This window comes from Lepisosteus platostomus, chromosome 6 (genome assembly GCF_059453375.1).
Source record: "Lepisosteus platostomus isolate fLepPlt1 chromosome 6, fLepPlt1.hap1, whole genome shotgun sequence".
Classification (NCBI taxonomy): domain Eukaryota; kingdom Metazoa; phylum Chordata; class Actinopteri; order Semionotiformes; family Lepisosteidae; genus Lepisosteus; species Lepisosteus platostomus.
This window is the reverse complement of record NC_142616.1, coordinates 5,449,594-5,469,992: the sequence shown is the minus strand read 5'-3', so window position 1 is coordinate 5,469,992 and position 20,399 is coordinate 5,449,594. Positions and strand designations below refer to the sequence as shown.

The 20,399-nt window shown below is 40.8% G+C and overlaps 1 protein-coding gene and 2 long non-coding RNA genes across 4 annotated transcripts in view; 2 read left to right on the top strand and 1 right to left on the bottom strand.

Annotated features, from left to right (window-relative positions):
• Positions 1-15,978, top strand: part of LOC148659726 (uncharacterized) — a 39,576-nt gene extending 23,598 nt beyond the window's left edge. Inside the window, exons 3-4 of the long non-coding RNA XR_015939755.1 lie at positions 15,077-15,209; positions 15,890-15,978. This is a non-coding gene — a long non-coding RNA (uncharacterized LOC148659726). The remainder of the gene's footprint in view (positions 1-15,076; positions 15,210-15,889) is intronic.
• On the bottom strand, positions 13,316-18,821 carry LOC148659724 (serine protease 27-like). Of its 2 annotated transcripts, none has more exons than XM_088637544.1 (5): positions 18,669-18,821; positions 17,928-18,093; positions 15,878-16,149; positions 15,048-15,190; positions 13,316-13,967 (listed from the first exon to the last, which is right to left on the bottom strand). In XM_088637544.1, exons 1-5 carry the CDS (start codon positions 18,712-18,714, stop codon positions 13,809-13,811), a joined length of 786 nt encoding a protein of 261 aa, XP_088493670.1. In that variant the 5' UTR covers positions 18,715-18,821; the 3' UTR covers positions 13,316-13,808. The 2 variants fall into 2 exon arrangements, with proteins under 2 accessions (XP_088493670.1, XP_088493671.1); XM_088637545.1 differs by having other exon boundaries at positions 13,850-13,967; positions 14,973-15,190.
• Positions 16,436-17,134, top strand: LOC148659725 (uncharacterized). Its single transcript, XR_015939762.1, has 2 exons — positions 16,436-16,655; positions 16,927-17,134. It is a non-coding gene; the product is annotated as an uncharacterized LOC148659725 (long non-coding RNA).
• Positions 18,822-20,399: the final 1,578 nt, after the last annotated feature.

The window sequence follows — 20,399 nt, the reverse complement described above, 5'->3', positions numbered from 1 at the left end:
TACGTCAGTACTATACACGACACAAAAGGACAAGAGATGGAGAGAATAGAATAGAATCTTAATTTCCACACGACCGTTGCTGCAGACATTTGACCTGTGACAATAACACACAGAATATAAATACAGGACCAGAATGCACAATATACAATACAGATTGTTGAAATACAGGACGACGAGAGACGGTACACAATACAGAACATAAATATTCACTCTCTAATCGAATAGGCAAAAAAAAATGCTGAGTTGATGACCTGCAATGTAAACATAGACAAATAGACAAATATAAATATAGACAAATCAGTGCAATTTAAATGTGATACAGATCATAAAGCACAATACTAAGTTTTTGATAGTTGGGGGCACATTACTTGTTGAGCAGCCTAACAGCAGTCGGGAAGAAGCTGTTCTTGAAACGTGAAGTTTTGGATGTCAGGTGATCTGAAACGTCTACCTAAGGGGAGCAGCTGAAAGAAGTCGTGTGCAGGGTGAGATGGATCCGCAAAAATCTTGTTAGCGCGTATGGTGGTACATTGGGTGTACAATGATTGAACTGAGGAGAGAGCACTGCCAGTGATCTTGGAGGCCTTCGTAACAATGCCTTGAAGCCTGTTCCTTGTTAGGATGTCCATGCTTCCGTACCACACAGAGATAGAAGATGTCAGAATGCTCTATGATGGCTGTGTAGAATTGGACAAAGAGGTGTTGACTGAGCCCAAACTTACTTAATTGTCTGAAGAAGTACAATCTCTGATGTGCCCTCATGATGCGATGGTCTGTGTTTATGTGCCATTTTAGAGAGCTACAGATATAGGTGCCCAGGAATCTAAATGAGTCATCTATGGCTAAGAGGAGATATGAGAGAATTAATAGTAATAAATACACAACAGGACACTAGCCACAGTGAGACAGAAGCCATAGTTATGATGTAATGGAAGTTATTTTAATGGAAGTCCCCAATGAACTCCCTGTTGCTACCCTGGCTTGCTAAAAACTGTATTATAGGAAGAATAAAGCATGAAGAATGAACTATGTTGGGTAGATTCCATTCTGTCTTCAGAGAAGAATATAATTCTGACAGAACAGTGGACCACTGAGTTCCACCTTTAAGAGGACAGATCTGTCCATGTGTGAAACCATGTGTGAAAGGAATCGAATGTCTCATTCAGACTCTGAAAAAATGGCTGTGAAAAGAGACGTGTTTGGACAAAAAAAGGCATTTGGAGAGTTGGCACTCTGGCTCTGTCACAGCCCTCCCTTAAAAACTCTTAGGACAGGAAAAAAATGATCATTCTAAAATGGAGCAGAATTAATGCATATAGCAAAGAAGTGTCCGGGAAACCACTTTCCAATGAAATCAAGAATCCAAATCGAATGCCCTGGCTCTGTCTATCTTCTGTCCTGCTGGTATTAGCCTAGTCACCTTAATTTCTTTATATTGCCTTTCTGTTGAGGTATGTATAAAACTTATTTTAATTTGTAACAATGTATTTATATTGCGGAAGTGGGTGGAGACAACCTCTCGTGACTCAGCTGATCAACTACACACTCTCCCCCTTCTCTGACAGCGTCTGACATGGAAAAACCAGTTTGCTTACATCCAGCAAGCACTTCTTCAAGCCACAGATACTTGTGTCAATGGAAAATGTGTACTGGATGAAACAGGTCTGCTAGGGTGATGCTGGCACACATACAGACACTAAGAAGCACAGGGACATTCCCTGAGAGAACAGCCGCAGACCAGGGGAATGTGGATTCTTTCACTTTAGGTTGCATATAGAAACAACAACATACTTAAGATGAACTTTTTTAAAATAATAGATAAATTGCTTATTTACCAGATAAAGTAATTGCTTTTTCAGTTAATATATCTCTTGCAAAACTACATGTTTTACAAGTCAAAGGCTTGATCACTACTTATTTCTAAAATATCTGTAATACCAGTGCTAATGTCCTCATATCACCACAACGACAGAGCAGAGTCTCAACTTGGTCTGTTAAATTATCTAACGTAGTAATGACAACACAAGTGCAATCATCAATACCACCTATGTGCAATTAAGCCAGCACTTTCCTTGTTACTTCCAGGTCTGGAAGCCTTGACTTCACATTTATAATAATACAATATGCTTTATATAGTGTGTTTAAAAGTAGCATCTTAAAGAGCTTTACAGTAGATTGAGAAAACCGTTATGAGGATAGCAAATTACAAAGTATGTTGTATGTTGATAGGCTTTGCCTGTGAAGACTCAGTGTTCTTGTGTGCTTCCCAGAGTTTTCCTTGTCTACTGACTACAGTAACAGTCTTGATAGGCAAAGCCCAATAATAATATAATAATAATACACTTTATTTTATATAGCTCCTTTAAAGGGGGCTTCTCAAAGTGCTTCACAGGATGACAACAACAATAAATAAAAAGAATACACAAGATAAAACACAATTACAATATACAGAGGAGACATGGATGGTGGTACTAAGAAGGGCAGAGGGGTGAAGAATGGAACCAGTTAAGTAAAGGCTTTTCTGAAGAAGGGTTTTGAGTCTGGATTTGAAGGAGTTTAGAGAAGGTGACTCTCTAATATCATTAGGGAGAGAGTTCCAGAGTGTCTTTACACTGCGGATTGCAAACTCACCGTGCAGGTGTCCACCCCTCCGTGTTAATTCCCAGCGCACATCAGCTCTTTCGTAATCTTGCTGTTGTACATGGATTCACAGCGCCTGTTGTCCATGATGGGCACTCAGACTTCCTGCGGAGTGTGAGGGAATCCCAGTTGCACTGGAGTGACAAAGAGGGAGATGGTGCTTATTTGCTACGTAGCTAAAGACAAGTAGAGTGACATGGATTATTCATTACTCTTTATTTCCAATGCCATCCCAGGTAGAAAGCATTAGTTTTCTTTAAAGAAAACTCACGAGCGCTTTCCCATCACAAGGACAGGAAATCTCCCTGCAAATTCATCACCATGAGGACCCTGGAGGTTGGCGGTGGGAGGGGTCATTGGCAGATTGCGTTGCACATTTTTGGAGCTCTGTGCCCAGCAGAGAGAAGCTGACAGGATCCAGACCCTGGTTATTGCTGAATTCAGAACATTGTGACAGCTCGCCAGAAGAGGATAGCAGTTTATAGGCTGATGTTCAGTAAAGGACACTGAAAGTGAGATCTACAGTACATCAAGGGCACTAATGTATTGCTGAGATCATCATGTTGTCTTCCCAGGTTCTGGGATGGCCGACATCATGGAGGAGACAGGGTCCTGACAAGGGCCTGTGAAGATTATGAGGTGGTTCTTCGTGTTCGAGCAAATGACATTTACATATGTGGCCATCTTACCACATGAGACACATTCAGAGACTTTAGAAATAAATTAAAGAGTTGGACCCATTTAAGTGGCTTTCTCAGAGTCTGCCAATGACTGCATCTTGCTCAACTGAGCGGCTACACACAACAATCTGCAAACGCAACACTTGGCTGAGGACCAGAGACGCTAAAGACGGCTTCTTCAATACAGGAAGTATCTCAATGGCTTCCATCTGAAGGAGTTGGGTGCCTTTTGGCTAGGGGTGAGAATCTACAGGGAGACTTGACTGTATTAGATTGAAGTGGGGGGAGAAATAAAAAAAATGTGCTAGGGGCATATACACACAATAGAGCGACATAACTGGACCAAGTAATTAAAGACCACCACATCTTATAATATTTGTAAGGTTATGGAAATTTTATTCCAAGTGAATAAAAGCTTGAGCTAGAATGTCACCTGTGTTCAAATAGTGGCTGTCCTTGCAGATCGGCACCATGGTTTTAGAAAAGGTACTGTAGGCATTGCTTGGTTGTTGGTTCAAATGCTGAGAACAGTGAAAATGTTACTTTCTTCAAACAGTCAAATTTAACCACCAGGGACTTCACAACAGGTCATAATAAAGACGCTGTGATTGCTTTAGATAGGCTCAGGTGTGTCTCGCAGATCCCAGAACCTCAAGTTCTGTAAGCCTGACCACCGTAATTCAATGAGCTGATTTCAAAATCCACAACACCCACCCACAGAAACACTGAAAAAATCTGCGTCAAAAGTATCAAAGCTGACATTGAAAATCCTGAAATATGACTGAAAACTCTGATGCCAGTTCTCACATGTACACTCCAAACTCAGAAACATGGTTTGTGCAATGTTTAGAAAGTTCTTTCAATTACAAGATGTTGTAATTAGTGGAATGTTGAGGTGTCAATGTCTTGGGGAAAAAAATGGCAAAGTCTGGGGAAAAAAAACCTTCCACGTTTCTAGAAGACCCATAATGGAGTGATCTACACCATAGCAGGTGATCAGGAGATTGACCTCATTCATATGCATGGTGATATTGGCAACCCATTTTTCAGCATGCAGATCATAATAGCTTTGACCTTTTTTGAAAGAAGCTTTGATTGCATCAAGTCATTCCACAAAGCATGCCAAACATTTCCCAGGGCTTAGCGAACAAACAACGTTGTAAAGAAGAATGTCCTTGTTCTTACTGTCCATGCCCTGGAGCAGAGATGAAAACTGCCTGTACATCGTCAGGTTGAGCAACAAGAAAATTCACATTTTTACTGTAGTCTTCACATTCTTAAGCTCATACTTTAAAATCCTGGCACAAAGATTTTCCAGATGAGAAACACAGTAAACTATCTTATGGTAGCCAAAACAATCAGGCAATGGTTTTTACAGATTTTTACTTACAATAGCCTCGCCACTCTTGCCCTTGAAATTGTCACATTGTGTCTGAAAATGTAATTGGACACTTTTGTGATAAATGACTCTGAACTAATCAGTATTTCTCTCTCCAAAAGGGCTGAAGTGAGTAAACGTCTAACTTTTAAATCTCCATTTTGTCCAAATTTACATTTGAGTTTGGAAAAGTGTTCTTAGCAGCACGTGTTAAGAGCTTTCCTGTTAAAACAGTTAATCAGCCCCACAAAAAATAATTTGGTAAATAAAGCAAGGGAACAGTTTTTTTCTATACTAAAGAGTTTTCATTTGGTGGTATGTAGAGAATTAGAGAACAGTCAAACAGTTTAATATATTTTTTGAATATGTTTTTTCATGGCTTAAGTTATTTTATTGCATGTGTCAAATTCATTACACATGGCACTAAAAATCCCTTTGCATGCCAATAAAAACACATGTGCCATGTCAGCTGACCGCTGATCTAGGGCAATATACACCATGATGTTGTTGAAGCAGATATGCTCCCTTTCAAGTAAATGACTGGGTGAGATGTCTGAATGAGCTCACAGCAACCAGACAAGAGAGATGTGCAGAATGACTGGCTGTTGGCTGCAGTGTTAGTTCCTGAGTCCTAACGAGAAACACAGGAGCCCTGATCATCATTTCTTACCATTCTCTTTAGTCATCCCCCACCCAGTGACCCAGCACTCTGTGTCCTCTGTGAAGACATCGTTGGGCTTGGCGAGCTGGACAGGACTGATGTAAGGAGAGAGGCACACCTTGCTGTCCAGCTGCACCAGGGCGATGTCAAAGCCGTCTGCTGCTTTCTCGTACTGCTCGTGGAGGACGACCTTCTTAATGCTTTTCTTGACCTCGTGTTTGGAGGGTCGGTCCAGCTTGTACGCCCCAAGCCTCACAAAGTAAAATTTGAGAAAATTCCTAAATGATCTAAAAGGGATGGTCACACCACAGGAATGTTAATTATTAGGTGTCAGACATTTAAACACAGATTGGAAGGGTTGTTTTTTTCTTTCTAAATTTACAAGAACTGTATGAAAGAGACAGTCTTGATGATAAGAAGAATGCTTGGAGACATGTTTCTTGGACGCATTGAGACAGGACAAGACTTTCCAATGTTTGGTTTGATTTTAAATGTTTCCACTCAGAAAACCATTTTGAGCTCAGCATGCCTGATTTGATCTTGAAGAGTCTCCACACAGTGTATCAGGAATAGAAGAATGTTCTCCTGTCCAGCTGGTAGATTTTGTGATGAAGTAGCGTAACAAATACTTTCAATTTGCCCTAATGGCTCTTAAAAGGTGTGTTATAAAGTGTAGGTTTTGATCTGATTTGATGAGCTGTGTTTGATGTTGTAAATGTCTTTGCAGAGAACACAGACATCTACTGTTTACAATTGTATATGACTTTTTGGGTGCAACTAGAAGGGGGGAATATCTTGGTCATAAACAGCAAGTTTGGAAGTATTTTGTATAGGTCCTACTTACGTGCATTCCTGGAAGATCTTTGGGAAATGGCTTTTTACTGTAACAAAAACCCATTTTAAACCTTTGCTGAACTTTGTTGTGACTTGCATCATCCACAAAAGAATTAGAGGTTAAGACCACACTGAGAAATAAAAGTGAAATGAATGACAGTGCGGCTATGGAGCCCTCCGCGGATGTCTACATACCGTATATTTTTAGAATGTGTGTAGAAATTGACCAATGGACAGTTAAATAGGACCCTCCTTGCACGCACCTGAACAGACTTGAAATTTACTGAGGAATAGAACTTTGTACAATGATAAGTAAAAACTGGCTTTTTACAGCAATTTCTTCTAGACGGTTTCTACACTTGTGGTTCGGGAAGGAAGGAGCTGATAAACAGCCATTTCAGGATGATACACTGCAGATTTCTATGTGTAAAAACACCGGGGCTGGTTCAGGTTAAAACAGTGAATGGACAGAGTCCATTAACAATAATGCTTGACATCGGAGGACGCTCACTGGGAGAAACAGGATGCTACAGTGAGAACCCACAGTGTGTGGTATCAGTGTTGGTGAACTAGATGTGGATGTAGACCTGCCAGGACCACTGTCCCTCCTTCACACCCTGAATGACCACTGTAGAACTGCTTTATTTCTGCTTACGATACTGGCAGACTTTGTTTACAGTACATCGTAATGTGCTTTTACCCTGATTTCACTGTTCTTCACTGCACTTTTACCAGGCACTCAAACCCCTTTTTCATAGTTTACTCCCTTGCTACAATAAACCTGGGTGAACTCAGGTGGGAATCAGACAGGGATCGGTACAACACTGAGTATCTGATCCAGCACTGACTTTCGGAAGTTCCAGCATTGTGGAGCTGCAGAGTATCTTATTCTAGAGTGTCGAATGACTAGTAGGAGCACATTACATTCCTGGATTCTTGTTTAACAGGTGTAGGTGTGTTTGGTACACTTGCTCTCAGTTCTGTCATTTAAGAGCTGGTTTGATCAAGAATGCAGCAGCTGACATATTCTCATGAAGGAAGTTGTGTCCGAAAGCCTTGTTGTTTGCAACCTAGAGAAAAAAAGGTTATCAGATAGTCAATTTGTTATTTTCTTATGTTCCGTGTCCAGAATCAGAATCCATAGAAGGAGTTGGAGGAAAATCATCTTTGTCCGAAGTTCTCTCTAGAGACAGTGGACCGTCCTTCCCCAACTACTGCTGGATACAGAGGAGCAGAGACCACACAGCGTACCGCTGCCTTTATATAGCTCACAGTGCTGTAGATACTCACAGACCACAAACACGCACAGGATTATGAACTGACTCAATAACTGCAAATTGGAGATTAAATTAGCTGATTAATTAAACATCTGACTTGGTATAGTATTTCAGCAGAAGAGCAATAGGATTTTAGCACCAAATTCTCTGAAGAATTGTCAAAAGGGGGGGAATTTTTAAAATGATAAATGTAGGACTGTAACTTTATATACTATATATGTATATATTGCATTTATATAATACATTTATATAATGTAGGTATGATCATACCAAAATATTTCAAAACATTAAAGTATGTAAAATTATTCTTATATTGTAACTCATAAATCACTTTCAGAGTAGTTGGAGTTTTCCTGTGTGCTAAGTCCTATGATTCCCAAGGAATCTGAAGTAGGAGCAGACCAGGCCTTTTCCTAAGTATGTGGTGTGAGGAGAAGGAAGATTGTGTCCTCACAAGAGTTTGCAGTGCACAACCATGAGCAGGGCTCATCTTTGCTGGCTTCCCTAGATCACTAGTGTGCACGTGGCTGACAAGATACCTTCGCAGTCATGTCTGATACTGAGGAGGAAATCATGTCTGTAGAGAGATGCAGCCAGGCTTGTGCTGATAATCTTGGACAACTGGGAAGGGGGTGTGTTCTGATAGGTAAAGCCTGGTAGTTTACGGATTTCAATAAATTAAGTTTAATCAGATCAGGTAGGCTAATGCTCAGTCTATTAGATTAACACAATCAATAATTAGATTTCAATATCTAATCAGTCAATTTCACAATTTTATTTAATAACACACTTTAAAATGGAACTGTTATGATTTATACTAAAGTATGACTAGGACTTAACCATTGACATTTAATTAAATGAACAACATTGAATTAGTTAACATTGGTTGCGATAAGTTTTGTATGAAGAGTTTGCACATTTGCCAAGCGGGCACCCTGAAATAGATCTAAAACGTGATTTCAGAGTTATCCCAGTTAAACAGGATGCACTGACCTACCAAAAGTAGAGATGTGAGTCTGTAATATGTTACAGAGGAGGAGACAGGCCTGTCTTCGGTGACGCAGATATATTGGAGACCTGGTGATGCCAGGGAAGGGGAATGAACCATAGATTGACTGCACCCAAGTCTGCGTGTACGGTTTTTGGGAATGGTGCATTATGGAGAAGGCATACAGTAAACGGCACAACTTTTCCAAAAGCTAAAACAGACCCTTCAGATGGTAGATTGCGATCTTAAAGTAAAAAAGGGAGGTTCTTCTCATATCTTTGCAGTTTCCTGCTCATGTTAGATTAGGCCCTATTGACGTGCAGATCTCGTTCACAACAGATCACCAGTTCTCTGCAGGGTGGGGTACCTGCATCACTTCTGGCTCACTGCCATTGCACAACACAAAACAAACCATGATTACATACAGGGAGAGTAAATGGATAGAAAAGACTAAGATGGAACATTTTGCTTTTAACTTGTATATTTGGAAGCACCTACAGTAGTACTGACTTACTACTGCTACAGATATCATGACCCATCATGAACATTATACTGGACTGTGACTGTAGCCCTTATTGTACCAGGACTGTTGTGCTGTGACTTTAGCCCCTATTGTAGCAGCACTGTTCTAGTGGTTTGTCAGGACTCTTCTGCTCTGCTGTTGCTTTTGTAGAAGGCTTATTCTTCAGTATTGTAACAGTGAATAGAATTTATTATCTTTGATTCTCTGAAAGGACATAGTCACACAGTAAAAGTAGAGAAAGCAGAAAACTGGACAGGACTTTTGATAATCTTTATTTTGACTCGCAATACCATTTGTGATGTTATTCATGATATCAGAATAATGTAGTTCAAGTAGATGGCTGAGTCGGCATGCATGAATAGGCTGCAAAGGAACAAGTAAAGGCTTATTCCATGCTGAAAAGAGACGAAAAGTAACACAATGTTTCGGCTGTGGAGCCTTCTTCAAGTGTCGAAGAAGAACTAGTTTGGCGTTGTCACACTACACGACTGACGGTAACGGGCTGTGATTTTCTTACCGTTATGTAAATGAGGGCTATGACTGAAATTCCTTAGAAAAGTCGTGTAGTGTGACACCAGCTTTACCATGTTTTGTTCAAGACATTGAACTTGTGCCAGCCATGAGGACTTACAGATGCAGCCATTCAAAACGAGCAGGATACTCTGTGATACAACGAGGAGGGCGTGTCGCATCCAAACATGTCATAACGTGTCATTTCGCGCCAAACTGCATTTTACCGTCAAACCGCATTTTGCAAATTAGATTGTTAATTTTATCCGGAATCACCTTGTAAAACCGCCAGGTGGAGCTAATAAAGCTTAACCTCTCATGTACAGCATTTGAGCTGTCACCAGAAAACACCCAGTTTCGAATCCCGATCACTGCTGAGGGACAATCTTTATTCAATTAAGTATTTTAGTTGTATCCTCTTTAGACTTGTACATTTAAACTGTGTATTACAGTTTGTTAATCATTTAACATTAAAAGTTGGTATATTTTACGAAAGCAAGATTGCTCAGTTGGACAAAAGTACTGAACCTACCACCTTCATCATAAATATTTTAATTATCGGGCACTTTTCCTCCCCCCTACATTCTCAGAGTAGAAGAGGTGGACTTTCCAATGAAAGACAGTCTCCCTTCCTCCCGCGGACAGGCAGACAAATATTTTCACTGCCTATTTGACAAGCTATTCAGAGGGAAAGGCGGTGATGTCACCGCGCTGGCAAGCATGCTCTTTAGATATTCTATTCCATATTATATTTCCTGTTGATCAAATTCTAAAAGTATGCTTTTTTTCTTACGCTGATAACGAGCGAATTCGCAGAACAGGTTAAAACATTATCACTTTTCACAAGGCATATAAACAATATGGTCAGAAGGAGCACGTAAAAACTTTTCCAAAATAATCCTTAAATTCTGAAAAGTATGAGTTGCTTCTACTGTGATAACGAGCGCAAGTATTCAAGGAAAATGGTAGTCACTTAACTTTAAATATTTTGTGATATTTAGAAAGACCAACAAATTAAATATAGTGTCGATTATATTTATTGTCAGTAATAATATCAGTTGCAGTTTGAAATTATTCGTTGTTATTAATAAATGACTTGGCTTCAAACATGTTATGATATTTAGAAAAATAAAAAAATGTCAATATAGTGTCCATAATATTTGCTATTTGCTAGTTTTTCAAAGAAATGTTTATTTGTTGAAAGACAACTCATGGCAATAGGTGGATTCAAACACCTGACCTCAGGGTTATAAGTCAGTCACGTAAGCCATCACACCACCGGTGCAGTTGCATGATGTGTACTGAAACAGCAATACACATATCAATAGAAAGTCTTATAATACTGTTTGAGCTTCAGTATACGAATATAATTATATAGTTTTTAATTTCTTTAGATACGTGATTCCATAATATATTGCCTATTAATCAAATTCTAAAAGTATGCTTTTGTTTACTCTGATAGTGAGTGTATTCGTAGAAAAGGTTAAAACTTTTATCACTTTTTACAAAATATATAAACGTAATATGGTCAGAAGGAGCACGTAAAAACGTTTCTGAAATAACCACATGTAAAACTTTGATGCTTAAAATGTTTAGGGAGAAAGTGGAATACTGGTGTGTATTTGTTTCTTTAAACTACCAAGACCAGCCATATACAGTTTACATAATATGTTTATGTTCCTAAATTAATATTGTTTATGACCTTCAGATGCGTCATGCTCCTCTTCTTTTTATGCTCAGGTACTAAAATTTCCCTTTAGTTGTAAAATTCTATATAAATATTCAATACTAAGCGGATTAAAACATGCACAATAAAGTAATTTAAATGATTTAATCTTTTCAATACTGACCAATGCACCACAAGTGCCCCTGTCGGTCATTTTGGCCAGCCAATCACGTACCGCGGTATGACGTAGGCAGTTGCGTGCAGTACAGGTTTGTACCGCGCACTTTGAATGCCTGCATCTGTATCTACATGATCCCAACCGTTACATCGTGATCCCGAGGAGGTGATTAAGATTCAGGGTCTGGAGGATTATGTCACATTTATCTGAAGAAGGGAGCTCTGCTGTTTGTTGAGCCAGTGTTGCAATCGCGTCCTGTACCACGTCTCTCACCTAGTGGTTGCCCTGGGCAACCATCACATTCTCAAGTGTGCTCACTGTTTTCCAGGACTTGCTGTGTATTTCAGATCCCCTTCTGGTGATCTACATTTGCTAATTATGCAGTCCCTAGCTACTACTGGACTCTACTGTGAGCCTCACCCCTGCTTCTATGGCGCTTTGTCTTGAGTCTCCTGCTTTGCTTTGTTCGTTCCCGTTCCCGGCACCACCCTTTTCTCCGTTCAGGTTTTATTTTCTCCCTGTCCTCTGTGATGGACAGAATTCTACCACGGCAGCGGTCCTCATCGAGCTGTTTAATCTCGGTGAGACCGCAGCCGATGATCTTCTGGGCCATATTGACCATTCTCTGCAGTGCCTTTCTTTCTCGCGAAGAGGTGTTGCCATACCACACGGTGATCCCGTTGGTGAGGATGCTCTCGATGGTAGAGCAGTAGGAGTTCACCAACACATGTATTGGCATCCCCCATCGCTTGAGGCACCTCAAGAAATAGAGGCGCTGCTGAGCCTTCTTCATGATAGAGTCAGTGTTCACAGTCCAGGTTAGATCTTTAGAGATGTAAATTCCCAAAAACCTAAAGCTGGTGACTGTTTCCACTTCCGTTCCATCAATACTGAGTGGGCTGTGAGTGTGTGGCCTGTGTCTCTGAAAGAGACACCGAAAGGATTTCAATGAAATGGTCCCACAGATTGGTTTTAGTCTCTGCTTGGGTAGGAGGGACAGGTGGGGTTTGGTCTCAACCTTTGTAGAAGGAATATGTGAAGTTTGGTCTGTACCTCGGTCAGAGGGACAGGTGGGGACAGGTGGGGTTGGTCTGTACCTTAGTGAGAGGGACAGGCTGTCATCACCCAGTTGCTGGCAATGAGGTTACCGCCACACACGTCTACCTCCCGCAGACTTTTGCTGAAGGACACAATGTCTACAGATTCGCATCCATTGGAAATAGTTAAAGGTGTCCTGTGTCTTGCCATTGTGATTAAGCTGTGTGATTCTTGTTATCACCTGTCATTTCCTCTCACCCAGTCTCTCCTAATGTGCTTGTTAATTAAATGGATTGACTGTAGTCAAATTTCATGGTCAGAAAACGTGAGAAAGCAGTCTGCAATAATGGCCCTCAGCCTTTATATTGGAATAAAAATAAAAAATTGTATATAAAAAAGGCATTTTGGGGAGTTGGCACTCTTGATCTGTCACAGACCTCCCCTTAAAAACTCTAAGGGAAAAGAAATGAACATTTTCAAATGGAGCAGAATAAATACTTGTAGCAAAGAAGTGTCCAGAAAACCACTTTCCAATGAAAGCAGGAACCCAAATCGATTTCTTTGGCTCTGTCTATCTTCTGTCCTGCTGGTATTAGCCTAGTCACCTTAATTACTTTATATTGCCTTTCTGTTAAGGCACGTATAAAACTGTTATTTTAATTTGTAATAATGCATTTATGCATCATGCTTAAGTGGGTGGAGACAGCCCTCGTGACTCAGCTGATCAACTACACACTCAGAAATCTCCCCCTTATCTGACAACATCTGACATGGAAAAACCAGTTTGCTTACATCCAGCAAGCACTTCTTCAAGCCACAGATACTTGTGTCAATGGAAAATGTGTACTGGATGAAACAGGACTGCTAGGGTGACGCTGGCACACATACAGACACTAAGAAGCACACGGACATTCCCAGAGAGAACAGCCGCAGACCAGGAGCTTCAGTGTTTGCAGTTTTATTGAGCTGAGATGTCAGCCAAATCACAATACAGTGGATTTGTCATAGCAGCAAGCAGGCTAAAGCAAAGATAGGCAACAATTTCTGTCCGTTTGTGCTTTCATCTATTAGTGATACAAATGTTATTTAGCTTTTGATGTTTTAAAGTGTTAAGTTACATTTTCTGTTTTAAGTCAGACTTAACAGCTGTTTTTTTCTGAAATGATAAGAGCTAATAATCTTCATTTATTCCTTTAATTCATAGCAACTGGACAGTCTTAAAATTGACCCCAGAGGACTGTAAGGGCTGTAAGATGTCTGTTGCTGATTCACTATGCTGTTTCTCTTTATTGCATCTCCCAGTCCTATCTTTTAGCATATTCTTACTCGCAGTTATCTCTCCCTCGTCTCTAATCAGATTCTGCAGTTGCAGCAGCAGGTAGCCAGTCAGCCAGTTATGACAAGAGGCCCTGTCCCCAGGGTGCTATTGAAATCCTCAGACTCCACTGTGTTTCCAAATCCAGCATCTGAAGCTGCTGACCCGGGTGTAGATTCCTGGGGAGTTGGGCCTACCACAACCTCTTCCAAAGCTCACAATCCCAGCCTGGATCCAGCTGTCTCCCTTCTTACACACCAGAGGCCCTCCTGCGTCTCCCTGGAGTGAAATGAGAAATGATGAAGGAATAGATTTACACTGGCTGTAGCAATATTTTCACAAAGCAAATCAAAGTGGTTTTGACGTCCGTAATTTTGCATGGGACTCTCGATTGCCCAATGGTAATGGCAAGCTGACAGCATGCTTTTCCTGTAACTCTTTTGCTTTAGGTTGCATATGGAAAGAACATAATCAAGATAAAATTCTAAAAAAACTAACTGCTTTTTCATTTACAATATCCCCTACAAAACAACATGTTTTACTCAGTCAAATGTTTGATCACTTGTTGTTTGTGTAGTATCTGTAATACCCGTGCTCATGTCCTCATATCTCTATGGCAACAGAACCGAGTCTCAGCCTGTGGTCTGTTAAATGATTTAACGTAGTAATGACAAGATAGGGACAATTATCGATATCTGTTACATGCAATTGAATCAGCACTTTCCTTGTTACTTCCAGGTCTAGAAGCATTGCCTTTTGCCTTAATAATAAGGTTAGCTAGTGATCAGCCTGCAGCCCTAACCCTGACAGTGGTTCCCAGCCTGCACCGTGGCGCATACTAATTATCTGGGTGTGCTTCTGCCAAGACACCAGGCAAGGGCGCTAGAACAATACATAAATACTACAGTAAATGTAGGACTTCACCTTGCTGTTATTTACAGCAATTCAGAAGATTTAGTGAAAATAGCACGAGAATTGAGGAGAAGCTCCCAATTAGCACTTACAAAACAAAGCACCTGGGAAAACTGAGCATCAGCTGTATTCCTCCACGGACCACCGTATTCATTTCTGTTAGTCCACCATGCAAAAGTTAAACATGTCGGGGTTGAAATTGTGTATTAGCCAACACGAGTTTCTCGTTATACAGGCACCTGTCCTCTATTTACCAATTGAGTGTGAGCCAATATGTGTTTTGGAAACTCGTGTAATAGCAGAGATTAGTGTACTCTACACAATACTTCAGTGTAGTGGGTTTAACAGTTATCAGTTCAATTTTTATTTTACCAAGTTTGTTCACTGTGTAAGAGTTGTTGAACCAGCTGGTCTAGTTTCTGTCTGCACTGTGGATGGTGAACTCACTCCGCAGGTGTCCTTCTGTTCATCCCCAGCGCACATCATGTCTTCCCTGATAGTAGCCTCCCTGTTGTACATGGACTGACAGCGCCTGTTGTCTACGATGGGCAGTTGGACTTCCTGCAGAGTGCGAGGGGGTGCCAGAGGTACTGGAGTGACAAAAAGATGGTGACTATTTTCTACAAAGCTAAAGACAAGTAGAATGACATGCATTATTCATTACTATTTCTGTCCAACATCATCCCAGGTATAAAGCATTAGATATCTTTATTAAAAAAAACCTCATGACTGCTTGTCCTCATGTTCAGACACCAGACACAACCATCTTAGCTGATGAACATGACACAAATACCAAAATAATTGTAGCAACATAAATTGTGAGCTTTCCTGTTAAAATAGCTGGCTAGCCCTGCTAAAAATAATGCAGCAAGCAAACCATGTGAATCGTTTTTCTTCTACACCATAGCACTTTCATCGGGTAGCATATTATAGGGGATTACATAGTCTAACACAGTTTGTATTGTTTTTTAACTTAGTTTCTTCATGGCTTATTAGTCTATTGCACGTGCCACTCTCATTACACATGGCGTTAAAAATCCCTTTGCATGCCAATAATGACACATGTGCCATGTCAGCTGACCGCTGATCTAGAACAATATACACCATGTTGTTGAAGCTGATACGCTCCCTTCTTTCAAGTAAATGACTGGGTGAGATGTCTGAATGAGCTCACAGCAACCAGACAAGAGAGATGTGCAGAATGACCGGCTGTGGGCTGCAGTGTTAGTTCCTGAGTCCTAACGAGAAACACAGGAGCTCTGATCATCATTTCTTACCATTCTCTTTAGTCCGCCCCCACCCAGTGGCCCAGCACTCTGTGTCCTCCGTGAAGACATCGTTGGGCTTGGCGAGCTGGACAGGACTGATGTAAGGAGAGAGGGACACCTCGCTTTCCAGCTGCACCAGGGCAATGTCAAAGCCGCCTTGTACGTTCTCGTACTGCTCGTGGAGGACGACCTTCTTAATGCTTTTGTTGACCTCATGTTTGGTGGGTTGGTCCAGCTTGTACGCCCCCAGCCTCACAAAAGAATGCTCCAGCGAGACGGAGCTGAAAGAGACAGTCTTATAATAATGATAATAATAATAGAGGCCGGGATGGTTGGGTTCCTGAATGATGGATTGGGCTTTATTGCGACAGCAGATGGTCTGGATCTCACTGATTGATGGTCAGTCACATCCTATAATCTTCTGTGCCACAACCCTTTGAAGAGTATCTCTATCATACAGTGTAGTACTGCTGTACCACACAGTGATGCCGCTGGTGAGGACACTTTCTATGGTGCTGCAGTAAAGGTTCAGTTCTTGTCCTGTGTCTTTGGCTTCAGGACAGAGGTGGTAACGGGCAGTCCGGTGGCTCTGTGACTAAGGATCTGCCCCAGTGGCTGGGAGGCTGCCCGTTCGTATCCTGCGGCCGGCAGAGTAATCCTACGCAATTGGGCCCCTGAGCAAGGCCCTAAACCCCAACTGCTCCAGGGGCGCGGTATAAATGTCTGACCTGCGCTCTGATCCCGAGCTTCTCTCCATGTCTGTGTGTCTCATTGAGAGCAAGTTGGGGTATGTGAAAAGACAAATTCCTAATGCAAAGATATTGTTTATGGTCAATAAAGTGATCTTATCTTATAAGCCTCCTGAGTAAGAATACCAATTACAGTAAGAATAATACTGCTTGGAGACCCATTTGCTCAGAGAAGTAAATTGGTTCTGTTGTTTCTTGGACACATTGAAACAGAGTTTTTGATGTTTAAAATTAAATAAAAAATAATGACTAAATCAATTGATCTAAGCTAAACTAAATATAGCTATTTGTTTGTTTCTCTGCCCTCAGAAAACCTCTCCTATTTCCTGCTCAGCGTGCCTGATCTGATCTGATCTAGAAGACTCTCCACACAGTGTATCAGGAATAGAAGAATGTTCTCCTGCCCAGCTGGTAGAGTTTGGGATGAAATAGTCAAACATACTAATATTGTTTTTATTTTTAATTGCCTTGAGATGGCTTTTAAAAGGTGCTTTATAAAATGTAGGATTTGATCTGATGTGATGAGCTGTGTTTGTCAAGGTTGTAAAGTGGTCTCCTGTCTGTCTCCCAAGCTCACCTACACACTGTGGGTGACAGAGCCTTCTCATGCTGCTCCCCAAAGCTCTGGAATACTTTCCCCAAGGAAACTAGAGCCACCTACTCTTGAGTGCATTCAAATCGAAACTCAAAACATTTTTTATATGAAAGGATTTCACTTTATTACTGTATATGGCTTCAGGTACAACTTAAAGGTGGGGATATCCTAGTCAAAAACAGCAAGTATGGGAAAATGTTGTTTACTGTAGGTTCTACTCCATGTGCAACAGTTGTGTACAGTATATTCCTTCTCTGAACTGTGCTGTGACTTCTTGCATTATCCATAAAAGTGTAAAGATTTTTCTTGTACTGAAGAATTCGAGTTAGAGGGAGTATTAGAGAGAGTAAGTTCACACTGAGAAATAAGAGTGAAATGAACGACATTGCGGCTATAGAGCCCTCCGTAGATGTGTCTAGGTATATTTTTAGAATAAGTGTAGAAATGGACTAATGGAACAGTTAAATAGGACCCTCCTTGCACGCGCCTGAACAGACTGCAAGTGGACTCAGAAAGCAGTTTGTACAATGAGTAGGAAAAAGTGGCTTTTTTACAGCAGTGGTGTATTACTGGCCTTTATACAGCCACTTCAGGATGGTACACTACAGATTTTCACATGCTCTACAAAACACCAGTTCTGGTTCAGGTTCAAACACTGTGAATAACCAGAGTCTAGAGACAATTACGACAATGCTTGACATCAGGGAATACTCACTGTTTGAAGCACTGCGCTGTCATGAGAACCCACTGCTCACTGATCAGGGAACCGCCACAGAATGCAGATGCATAATTAATCTGGACATAAACCTGCCAGGGCCACTGTCCCTCCTCCACATCCTGATCACCCAATGTAGAGCTCCTGGACAGAACAGAGCTGGACACTGGAGAGAGACAGAGTGGTTAATATAGAACAGGCATGAGATCAGTCATCCAGGACCACTGTCCCTCCTTCACACCCTGACTGACCACTGTAGAACTGCTTTATTTCTGCTTAAGATACTGGGAGACTTTGTTTACTGTACATTGTAATGTGCTTTTACCCTGATTTCACTGTTCTTCACTGCACTTTTACCAGGCACTCAAACCCCTTTTTAATAGTTTACTCCCTTGCTACAATAAACCTGGGTGAACTCAGGTGGGAATCAGACAGGGATCGGTACAACACTGAGTATCTGATCCAGCACTGACTTTCGGAAGTTCCAGCATTGTGGAGCTGCAGAGTATCTTATTCTAGAGTGTCGAATGACTAGTAGGAGCACATTAAGTTCCTGGATTCTTGTTTAACAGGTGTAGGTGTGTTTGGTACACTTGCTCTCAGTTCTGTCATTTAAGAGCTGGTTTGATCAAGAATGCAGCAGCTGACATATTCTCATGAAGGAAGTTCTGTCCGAAAGCCTTGTTGTTTGCATCCTAGGGAAAATAAGGTTATCAAATAGTCAATTTGTTATTTTCTTACTTGTGTCCAGAATCAGAATCCCTAAAAGGAGTTGCAGGCAAATCATCTTTGTCCGAAGTTCTCTCCAGACACAGTGGACCGTCCTTCCCCAAGGACTGCTGGACACAGAGGAGCAGAGACCACACAGCGTACAGCTGCCTTTATATAGCTCACAGTGCTGTAGATGCTCACAGACCACAAACACGCACACATAGTCAAGAACTGACTTAGTATCTGCAAATCAGAGATTAAATTAGCTGATTAATTAAACATCTGACTCGGCATAGCATTTCTTTGAAGATTCTCTGAAGAATTGTCAAAAGGGGAGACATTTTTAAAATGATAAATGTAGGATTGTTACTTTATATACAATATATGTATATGTTATGTTTATATTATACATTTATATAATGTATGTATGATCATAAATTGGGGTACCAAAATTCATTGCATTCAATGCAAAATTACATTAAAGTATGTAAAATTATTCTTATATTTTAACTCATAAATCACTTTTAGAGTAGTTGGAGTTTTCCTGTATGCTAAGTCCTATGATTCCCGAGGAATTTTTATAAGTATGAAGGTGCCTTCACAGTCACATGTCTGACACTGAGGAAGAAATCATGTCTGTAGAGAGATGACAGCCGGGCTTGTGCTGATAATCTTGGACAACTGGGAAGGGGGTGTGTTCTGATCGGTAAAGCCTGGTAGTTTATGGATTTCAATAAGTTAAGTTTAATCAGATCAGCTAGACTAATGCTCAGTCTATTAGATTAACATAATCAGTATTTAGATTTCAATATCTAATCAGTCAATTTCACAATTTTATTTAATAACACAATTTATGATGGGTTTGTTATGATTGGTACTAAAATATGACTACACCTTAACCATTGACATTTAGTTAAATGAACAACATTGGAGTAGGTAACATTGGTTGTGATAAGTTTTGTATGAAGAGTTTGCACATTTGCCTAGTGGAAATCCTGAAATAGATCTAAAACGTGATTTCAGAGATATCCCAGTTAAACAGGATGCACTGACCTACCAAAAGTAGAGATGTGAGTCTGTAATATATTACAGAGGAGGAGACAGGCCTGTCTTCGGTGGTGCAGATATATTGGAGACCTGGTGATGCCAGGGAAGGGGAATGAACCATAGATTGTCTGTCCCCAGGTCTGCGTGTACGATTTTTTGGAATGGTGCATTATGGAGAAGGCATACAGTAAATGGCACAACTTTTCCAAAAGCTAAAATAGACCCTTCAGATGGTAGATTGTGATCTAAAAGTTAAAAAAGGGAGGTTCTTCTCATATCTTTGCAGTTTCCTGCTCATGTTAGATCAGGCACTATCGGCATGCAGATCTCATTCACAACAGATCACCAGTTCTCTACAGGGTGGGATACCTGCATCATTTCTGGCTCACTGCCGTTGCACAACACAAACCACGATTATATACAGGGAGAGGAAATGGATAGGAAAGACTCAGATGGAACATTTTGCTTTTAACTTGTATATTTGGAAGCACCTACAGTAGTACTGACTTACTACTGCTACAGATATCATGACCCATCATGAACATTATACTGGACTGTGACTGTAGCCCTTATTGTACCAGGACTGTTGTGCTGGGACTTTAGCCCCTATTGCAGCAGCACTGTTCTACTGGTGTGTCAGGACTCTTCTGCTCTGCTCTGTTGCTTTTGTAGAAGGCTTATTCTTCAGTCTCTATTGTAACAGTGAATAGAATT